Genomic DNA, 10,563 nt, shown 5'->3' on the forward strand with positions numbered 1-10,563 from the left:
AAATTTTTTACTGTTTTGTTTGACACATTAAGTTATTTCTTTTAACCTTCTCATGAAATGTAATACAAACATGTATTCCTAGTGCTACTGTTTCCTTTTACCTATCTAGATGAAAGGTGATATTTACTTACCTTTCAGCCCTTGCCTCACTGTTCTCCATGATGCCGTTCCGCCTCCTTGGCTGAGCTCATCAGTATTGGTTGATCTGAGCCACTCCAATTGGGAGGCTAGTGTGCATGCACGACTAAACACCATGCTGTGCCAATCAAATGCTGCTCTATAGGTTTAACTCTGGTGTAGCAGAGGAAGTGTCTCTAGTGTCTGTCTTCCTGACAACCAATGCAGATGTGTTGCCCTGCAGTGTAAACAGTGCCGTTTCTACAATTTTTTTCTGGAACCAAGCCTCTAGTGGCTTCCATATTGACAGCCTTTGAAGCTCTTTCTCACTAAGACTTCAAAAAAATCTAAAGACTTCATGTTCAGCAGCATAATGCACAACATAATAACATCAAACGCACCCAATGCCCCTCTATAAGAAGCATTTGTTTGGTGGAGCTCAGATATTGCTACACATGCATCCTTTCTCCCAGTACTTAGTAATGTAAACAAATATGTTTATGTATTAAATATGTATACACAGTGAGGGGAAAGAAGTATTTGATCCCCTGCTGATTTTGAACGTTTGTCCACTGACAAAGAAATGATGAGTCTATCATTTTAATGGTAGGTGCATTTTAACAGTGAGAGACAGAACAAACAAAAAAAATTCCAGAGAAACACATGTAAAAAAGTTATAAATTGGTTTGCATATCAATTAGTGACATAAGTATTTGATCCTCAATCAACCAGCAAGAATTCTGGCTCACAGGTTTCTTTTATACAGGTAACGAGCTGAGATTAGGAGCACTCTCCTAAAGGGAGTGCTCCTAATCTCAGCTCGTTACCTGTATAAAAGACACCTGTCCACAGAAGCAATCAATCAGATTCCAAACTCTCCACCATGGCCAAGACCAAGGAGCTGTCCAAGGATGTCGGGGACAAGATTATAGACCTACACAATGCTGGAGTGGACTACAAGACCATTGCCAAGCAGCTTGGTGAGAAGATGACCACTGTTGCTGCGATTATTCTCAAATGGAAGAAACACAAAATAACTGCCAGTCTCCCTCGTTATGGTGCGCCATGCAAGATGTCACCTCCTGGAGTTTTGAATGGGTATTCCAGCATGACAATGACCCAAAACACACAGCCAAGGCAGCAAAGGAGTGGCTCAAGAAAAAGCACATTAAAGTGGCACTGTCATGCGGAACTTTTATTTAATCGATTCCTCCTCTCTCCTTCTCTCAGGATCTGTAATCCGTTCCTTCCTGTCTGCTCTAGTTTTCTTTAAAACATAAGACAAAGTAGAGACTACTTTGTGTTATGGAGGTTTACTACGCTTGACCAGCTTTTACCCACTTCTCGCGGTCAAAGGAATTTTCCCACAATTCTCACCTGATCTTGCGATTCTTCCTTTCAATATTTCCCAGCGTCCTGTCATATAGATATGACGGAATTCATCCTAACAGAATGAACAGTTTGTTCAGTCGTGTTAGAATGGCATTCGGTAGTTTCTGTTCGTATCGGAATTTCATTCAAATGAATAAAACTCTGATCCTATTCGTCTTGCAGCCGCTTAGTAAATAGCTCCCTAATTCCCACATTATTAAAGAGCTGTCTACCAAAAGGCTGAAAGACCTAAATTGGTCTTTCAGCCAAATGTACGAACACCAAGTAAAAATTACTTATTATTAGTAATTAATCTGCCCCTACTCTCTATATCGCGAGTCCCCCAGTCTATCGAAATTCCTCTGCAGCAAATTAATATATTGCTCACATTTATGCAACATTTAAAATACAAGTGTTTGTTTCAAGAAATATAATATCACCACCCTACTGTTAAGCAATGAATATCATTTGCCACTTCAGCTGCAGGACCTTAGTTGCACTATAACCCATTTGACTGCCTTGGCTTTATCGCATCTGTAGTGATTCCAGACCATAAAATCACTTGTTTATGATAAGACCTAACAACCTACTGACCTTTTCGTTCATTAACCTCTCTTAATCAAAATACACACTTAAATGTTTTTCAGGGAAGTCTAGTGGAACAATCAGACACTTTTAGTTCTTAAACTAAGTTTGCCAATGCGACTCCATCCGGCAACTTAGCCAGGAAGGGAGGACATAATTAGCATGATATAATGGCCCTGCTACACATGGAAAAAAGTACACGTACTAAATCCTTTATAACATGACTGAATAACTCTTTCATCTTTGGCTGTGCTAGGAAAAGAATAGTCATCTGGAATGTTATATGGATAGAGTTGGTAAAAATAAGTTTTCTTTCATAAATTTAAATTATGGTCAAATTGAAGACTATTTGTTCTATTGTTCTATTAGCTGTGTAAGGACTAACCCCTATCTGTTATCTTTGTTTTTATTGTTCTTACATAAAGCATAGTCCATCTCATATGGTCTATTTATGAACATTTATTGATCTATTTTGCGACCGTCTGATTTTATGATGTATGGCTTTTTGTAGCTTTGAAGTGCATTTTATGTAGCTTTTATGAACCCCAAAAATGTCTGCTTGTCGGCACCATGAGCATAGCCACAAATATTTTGATACTATGAAATTGACCGGTTTTAAATGCTTTTTATATATTAACCTCTGACAGAGTGCCCAGCAACACATTGCCTTTAATAATAAGTATCAGAAGAATTTAGATTTTACTGATGCAAAAATGAATGCTTGGGAAATGGTCTGAGAATGAAGTATCAAATCAACAAAGAAAAACCCTTTTAGAAACAATTGCTGTTCGCTAATTCTCCATAGGAAATGCTTTCCTTTGGGGCTTCTGCAGTAAAAGGTTTCAACGCAGGTGCGCATACATCAAAGCTGCCTGCCTTATGCAAAGAGTGAGGATATCGATCAAATAGCAGGGTTTTCCACAGTTACGAACCAGGAATCCACATCTAGAGGCTGTCTAAGAGACAGCCACCTGAGGTGGGTTTAGCACTGGAAAAAAAGTGTTTTTCTTCATAGTGCTAAAATGACAGGTGCAAGAAAAATAAACCACTTCATTGAGATGTGGTCTGGGTGCCTGTAGTGTACATTAACACTAATCCTATACCGGGGATTTAACCCTGCTCACACCAAGAGGTAAATAGGCTTGCCATAAAATCAAATAAGTAAATTGTGGAGGTTATATTTAAATAGAAGTTCCGAGGCAGGGTCCTTAATGTTTTGCAAATAAAAACAACTCTTTGATGTCCATGGTGACTGCTACCCTTTTAGAAACTTTTAACTCAATTGTACTTTATACATACTCCCTCCACCCCATAATATTCACTATATAAAAAGTAGGTGTTCTGTGTTTTGTCATGGGTTGAATGTCTTTGATTCAGTTAATAGTCGCATGATATATACTCCATCCCACTGCAGATATACTTATTTGTTCTGTTTCTATGCATGTTTTCATGGTTTTGTTTGTCTTGTTTGTGTTTTAATTTCTAATAAATGCATTCAAGAAGCTCAGTTTATCAACATAATGGGTATCATGTTCTTCACAGTCCCTGCAACTCACTGAATTTACCAAAGTAAAGGTGGGATAGCCTTTGAAACCAGATGTGCAAACCACCTTGGCACAACTTACCCACTTGTCCCTGCACCACAGTGTAATACAATATCTATATTTTCCACTATCCTTTAGCCAAAGTGATTTTATGCCATTCTTTTTCACTTTTTGCATTTCCATTTAGTACTACTACTTGATATTTATCCAAGGCACAGGCATTTATTTTCTCCGACATATTAAGCTAACAGCGTTGTTTTTTTTTAAATGTGTTGTATAAACACTTGATCAAATTACAGTTATGTAAACACTTTGTTAAAAGATGTTGGGCTCTGATACAATATTTTGACTTTTTCCTTTCTAGTGTGTTTTCATAAGTGTCCAGACATATTTGAATAGATGACTTGTTTATTAACACATTTGAAGATATATTGAAATCATTTGATAACTCTCCATACCATTAGGGGAGGTTAAAATATTGCAACAAAAAAAGTCTCTTGTGTGCACACATGTACAACATATTTTAAAGATGTCCGTTTGTGATGTGGCTCACTCCCTAGATATGACAGATTGTGCTGTCTGTGTCTTTCTCTACCCTTGCACTCTGTGTAGTTTATGTGCTATTCCAACTTGATCTCCTTTTTGAAACGTAGTCCCCTCCCACCCATGTTTCGGGGTTCATACACTTAGGCAACTGTAGCCAAAGTGGGGAAACAATATGTCTACCTGGGCCTTAATTTGAAATTCACTAAAAATATGATCTTAGGCCTCTCTTTCTGCATATATGTTATTAAGGAATATGACAGAATGTTATTTGTTCTCTTTAATGTGACTATCATACGGCATAGGACAGTGTTGATTTGTTGTGCAATACTATTGTAGAATATGACACACATTTAGGTAGTTAAAATTCAAATCAATATTGAAATAAGTGAAGCTTTAGTGTTGCTTTTTCTTGTTGCAACAATTTTACAAATTCATTCATTAACCATGTAAGGACTGAGGCAATTGTACAGGTTCTGACCAAAACACAACCAAAACTAAAACTACAATTTGAGCTAGATGTCTGTTCAACCATAATTTACATCTTTCACATTACATGCACCCACACATTACATTTAATTTTGTTCAGGGGAAACAGGGCTTTTTTTTTTTTTCCACATCAAATATTCATATATGGAACACAATTTAAATATCAATTTAACATGGTATAATTTGCAAAAGTAGACGACCCAAGGTATTCAAAATGGGGTATGTCTAGTCTTTTTTAGTAGCCACTTAGTCACAAACCCTGGTCAAAGTTAGTGTTCATATTTATTTTTTGTTGGTTTTTTTGCATGTTTCACACACAAAATGCACGTTCACTGATGTTATCATCCTTATATGTTTTACTGTTTTGAAACACTCATATTTGTATTCTGTGATGTTCTATGAGTACAAATATTAAAATTACAGGTTTTATGGTGTTTTGGAAAGATTCCGGGTCTTGCAGTTTCAGTTTCCAAGATTGGTTTTGCCTGTACTGCCTTTGAGACCATATAGCAGCCCATATAGTGATTTATACTGCCTATCCGGTCATGACCGGAAGGGCCGGAATAGCTGCAACAGGCAGTCCACCTAATATGGCTCGCCGCTCGAGGTAAGTATGCCAACAGTTAGCCCTGCTTTTGCAGCACAGTGTAGTATGCTGTAAAATCATTATGGGGTTAAAAAACAATTAATTGTGGTCCAAGATTTATGTGGAACATAAGTAGAATTCCTAAAGCCAACTGTAAAATAAAGTACTGATGATATCATCATCATGGAAAATTTTAGAATGAATCAATGAAATAAATAAAAACAATTGAGGCATTGTGCACACTATATATTATTAGAAATTAAGATTTACTATAAGAATATCACTCACAAGATAAGAGTGAATGTAGTTCCATTCATTACTGTATTGCCCAGGGATGGTCAGCCCCTTGTGTGGGATGGATCACCAATCCCAATAATCCTTTCCAAGTATGAGTCACCACCAAACCAAAATCTTTTACTCCTTTTATTGGACAAACAAATGTAAAATCAGCAATACCAAGGGTATCGCCAGACACTCTAAATGACTTTGAATCCGGAAAGGGAAATGTAAAAGTCCCTGGAAGTAGTGTCCTTATTGACCAGCATTGAGCTCCACTTCCTGCTTGCCTCCTCGTTCTTTATTTTCAGCATGTGACGCGCCACGTTTCACCCCACCCCTCAAGGCTTTGTCAAGCGTATCCGACATCCTCTTAAATGCATCCCATATATACCTGTGAACCACTCTGCACCCCAGTCCCATTGATTATTCTTTAAACAATGAATATGCTCATTAATGCAAGTATCAAGTACATTTGCAAAACTAACTCAAACAGTATTGCAATTGTAACATAAAAATCTGAAACATTGTAAAAATATCCATTGACAAGTGAAGAAGGCTGCTCTGCATTAAATAATAATGCATTTTCAGAGAAAAGGCAGTGTTTACATTGCACCTAGGGATACCTCCAAGTGGCCACTCCTCAGATGGCCACTGGAGGTGCTTCCTGGCTCAGTGCTGCTGAATTTTCCTCAAGATGCGTACATTTTTATTTCTTATGCTAGCCCCTGTTTATATTAAATATAATTTTGCCACAGGCAGCTTGAAATTGAAGGCACAAATGTAACATTATTTAAAATAAATCAAGAGCTGCAGGTCACCTGTAATGGATATATGTCTGTCTCCCTTGATATCTATCTGGTTTATTGTACTATATATTATCTAATTTGGCAGTGCATTCGGGATTGCCACCATTTAACTGCCTGGCACTGCTTCAGAATTATTGCTTGCTTTGTAGTGCTAGACCAAACAGCAGCTTTGCTGCCTATGTCGAAATTATGTTCTGAAACCTTTTAGTTGTTAACAGCTACAAGGAAAACTGTAATTGGTTTAGCATGGATTTTTATCCCATAGTAATGGTCAGTTTATTAAACTGCTAATTTGATGTTCTTAAAATGTCTTTCCAGCTGTGTATAGTAATATTAATATTATAAGCAGCACTGTGCAATTTAACACATAAGTATTTCCCGTGCATAGCTTGGAGCTAATAAAATGTGTCAATCAGAGTTTCTTTCTTATTCACTTTGCAGGAAGAGTGCTTCTTGAACCTTGAAGCTCCAATAGCTCGAGTATGTGGCTATGACACTCCATTTCCCCACATGTTTGAACCTTTCTATATTCCTGATAAATGGAAATGCTTCGATGCTCTAAAAAAAATGATGAACTACTGACAGCAAATTATCTTTAATGTAAGTATTTTACTACGGAGTTTAACTTAACGTCATATTTTCTTTTGGTTTTCTTTGTTTATTCCTATTTTAAGAAATTCTGTAAAAATGTATTTTGCACGTTTAATAAATAGAATAGTTGATTTACGAATGATAAACTGTATATGTGTACATTTGTCCCTTACTATTGTGACTACTGATTTACTTTTCACTAATTCTACAGTTCGTTACTCTTATTTATCCTCTACATGTCTATTGCTCTGAACAATGTTGAAAACTTACATCTCAAGCAAACCCTCCACAACCTTAAAACCCACGTGCTCTGTGCAAAAAAAGTGCTTCTTATTATACATTACATTACAAACTAGCAGCTTCCACACAATGTAGGTCTCTCCCTGACTACACGTAGAGCAAATAGATATGAAAAGGTGAACTGAGTGGTTTAAACTACCACCAGTGCAAATACTCGAGTGCTTAACCTTATAACTTAATGGATAATTATACAGCAGTTGCTAAACAGAAAAGAAAACATAGTGTAGTATATTAAGTGCTCGTGTGTATGTATTAATATATACCATTCACTCACATAGATTAGAGCCAGATAAAGACAGACTCAAATCTCACACAACCTTGCCTTGACTTTGTACTTTCCTGGTTCTCATCCTATCTTTCAACACTGATGGGAAAAAAACTGTCTTTATTACAACATCTGAAAGTCTGCTGTCCGAGAGTGCAACTTAAAGGAACACTATAGGGTCAGGAACACAAACATGTATTCCTGATCTATAGTGTTAGAAACACTCTCTAGCCCTCCTGCCCCTCTAAATACAGTAAAATCCTACCTTTATTCAAGTGTTTTGCTGGCTCTGCCCCTGATCTGCCTGCTTTGCTGACATCATCAGAAGTGGTGTTCTGAACCAATCACAATGCTTTCATGTAGGAAAGCACTGGATTGGCTGAGCTTGTCACAGAGGCAGATCAGGGCAGAACCAGTACAAGCCAAATACAACCCTGACCAATCAGCATCCCCTCATAGAAATGCATTAAATCAATGCCTCTCTATGAGGAAGGTTTAGTGTGTCCATGCAGAGTGTGGAGACACTGAATGGCAAACTGTGCAGCACTGCACTGCCCCAGGAAGCACCACTAAGTAGCCTTCTGAAGAGTTTCCAGTGGAGGGATTCCTAGGCTGTAATGTAAACATTGCATTTTCTCTGAAAAGGCCGTGTTTACTGCAAAAAGCCTGAAGGGATTGATTCTACTCACCAGAACAAATACAATAAGCCATAGTTGTTCTTGTGAATATAGTGTCCCTTTAAACATATGGCCTGTGCAATATTGGTGTAGTTGTGTGTTGCCCTATGATGGATCGGACTATTAAATAATGTAATGTAAAGATACATAACTCTGAACATATATTAGCATGTATAATGTCACCTTAAGTCTCCCAAGTTGTGATGTCTTCAGAACGTCCTTAGCGACATTCTTTTCCCATTAATACTCAATTTACATATGTTTCCTCCATATATGTGGCCCCCTTTTCCCCCATTAAAAGGTACTAAAACTTACCTTTATTCCAGCACCACCGTTGTCTCCACTCCCACTCCTCCTCCCTTTCACCTCCTTGTCTGAAATCATCAAAATAGACCATACCAGCCAATCCAACTTTCCCATAGGAAAATTGGGAGGCTATTGTGCATGCGCAGCAAAACGCAGCAGTGCTCCAATCCGTATCTTCTCAAAGAAGTGCATTGAACCAATGTCTCTCTATGAGGAACATTCAGCCCATCCAATGCAGTGCGTGGAGACGCTGAATGTCACTACTGCACATTGTGCAGCACTGACCCACGGAGCACTTCTAGTGACCGGCTGAAAAGGAAGGGTTTACATTAAAAAGCATGCAGGGACATACAATACACACCAGTCCTTATAGTTTCCCTTTATGGTACACTTCTAGTGACAGTTAATGCTGAAACATTTTGTTTGACAAAGGTTTTATTTTCAACTAATTTGACAAATGAGAATGTCTAGGGCCACTAAAGGAACTATTTCCTTTTAATGGAACTTAAGAACGAAACCTTTTACTTTGACTAAATGCTTTCATTTATTCTGTTTTGCCAGATCCTAGAAGCACAAAAGACCAACATTTATTAAGAATTTTGTGGAGTTGGGAGTGACTCATCTAAAACATACTTTTTGGAGAATGCTGTGGAGTATAGAAATACCAGAATCCTAAACCCACAGACGTTTGACTTCAGGACAAAACAAGTTGCAAGAAAAAAAGTGAACCTGAATCTCTTTGTTTGGGGAGTTTGTTCCATAAAATGGTTTCCATTTTTAAGGATGATGCCTAATAACATAATAAATCTGATTATATCTTCTTTTTTGTGTGTGTAGTTATTTAAATATTTGCATTTTTTTTTCCATAAAGAAAACTTCTTACAATCAAACAAATATATAGAGCTGGTTTAGTTACTTTATGCTTGTTTACAGAAAATACCATTAACGTCCACCCATAGAAATACCTAACTTTTTGTTTTAGGTCCGTTTTATGTCACATGGGATACATTAATGCATTATTTTCTTGAGTTCAAGTGCTACAGATGCAGGCATTTATATTTTACTACATACACTTATTAAATTTAAGTACTTTGGGTCACTTAGACATAACTGAATAGATTAAAAAAAAAATACCTAGAATATTATATATTAATATATAATATTAATATAAGTTAATTACAAAACTCTTCTTTCCTACTGCGTATAACCTGGAATTGCTGTCCTTTATTCTAGCTTCATGTATGCTGAATCACTCTGGAGACTAGTTTAAAGAAACATTCTAGGCACAGTTACTGCCTCATCTTATTGAAGTGGTTATAGTGCCTGGAGTCCACTGATGCAGACCTTCAATTCAATGTTAAATTGTTTTTGAATGGTTTAATGCTAACAGAGAGCCCCAGGTAGTTCGACCCCTTTGTGCTGCTCAGGGTAATGAAGCATTAGTCCGAGCAGCAAGTGACAGCAGTGATTGGTCAGGAATAAGGAAAAATTTTATATAGGCATATCTCAAGTCGGGGTTGGTCTGTGGACAGCCAGGGACACAGAGTTCAAAATGAAACTATTCAAAAATGGTTTCACACGGATTGGTGGTATGGTGCTAAGGGACATCTGTCACTGGTACCAATTTTTATGAGACTTAATGGTTAGATAGTACCTGGAATATTCCTTTAGGACAGGAGTCCTCAAACTCCGCCCCCCTCAGATGTTGCTGAACTACAACTCACATGATTCTCTGGCTATCTATGTAATTCAAAAATCATGGGAGTTGTAGTTCAGCAACATCTGGGGGGCCGGAGTTTAAGGACCCATGCTTTAGGACGTTATCTGGGTGTCTGAATCTTGAACCGTTGCGTTGGAACACAAAACACCAACCTTGGAACATATAAGGCAATGCCAAGGAAGACTTACCTTTATTATTAGTAATTATATCAAGAGAATTAAACAATGCTGAGTTAAATAAAAAAAAAAAAAAAATTTTTCATAAAAGCAGAATACATTGCATCCTCCCTCTTGTGATTTCTCTACATGCATTCATGTGCTAGCCACATTTTGCTTTCTCCTGATAAATTGCCAAGATAAATCCATCTTTCTTTCGAATGCCAGA

The 10,563-nt window shown here is 37.4% G+C and overlaps 1 protein-coding gene across 1 annotated transcript in view; it reads left to right on the forward strand.

Annotated features, from left to right (window-relative positions):
• Nucleotides 1–9,280, forward strand: part of BCKDHB (branched chain keto acid dehydrogenase E1 subunit beta) — a 270,779-nt gene extending 261,499 nt beyond the window's left edge. The window contains exons 10-11 of the mRNA XM_063443021.1: nucleotides 6,762–6,920; nucleotides 9,021–9,280. Of these exons, the coding sequence (XP_063299091.1) occupies nucleotides 6,762–6,902 (141 nt within the window). The 3' untranslated portion in view covers nucleotides 6,903–6,920; nucleotides 9,021–9,280. The remainder of the gene's footprint in view (nucleotides 1–6,761; nucleotides 6,921–9,020) is intronic.
• The last annotated feature ends 1,283 nt before the right edge of the window (nucleotides 9,281–10,563 follow it).

The sequence above is a fragment of the Pelobates fuscus genome, chromosome 2 (genome assembly GCF_036172605.1).
Source record: "Pelobates fuscus isolate aPelFus1 chromosome 2, aPelFus1.pri, whole genome shotgun sequence".
In the NCBI taxonomy this organism is placed as follows: Eukaryota; Metazoa; Chordata; class Amphibia; order Anura; family Pelobatidae; genus Pelobates; species Pelobates fuscus.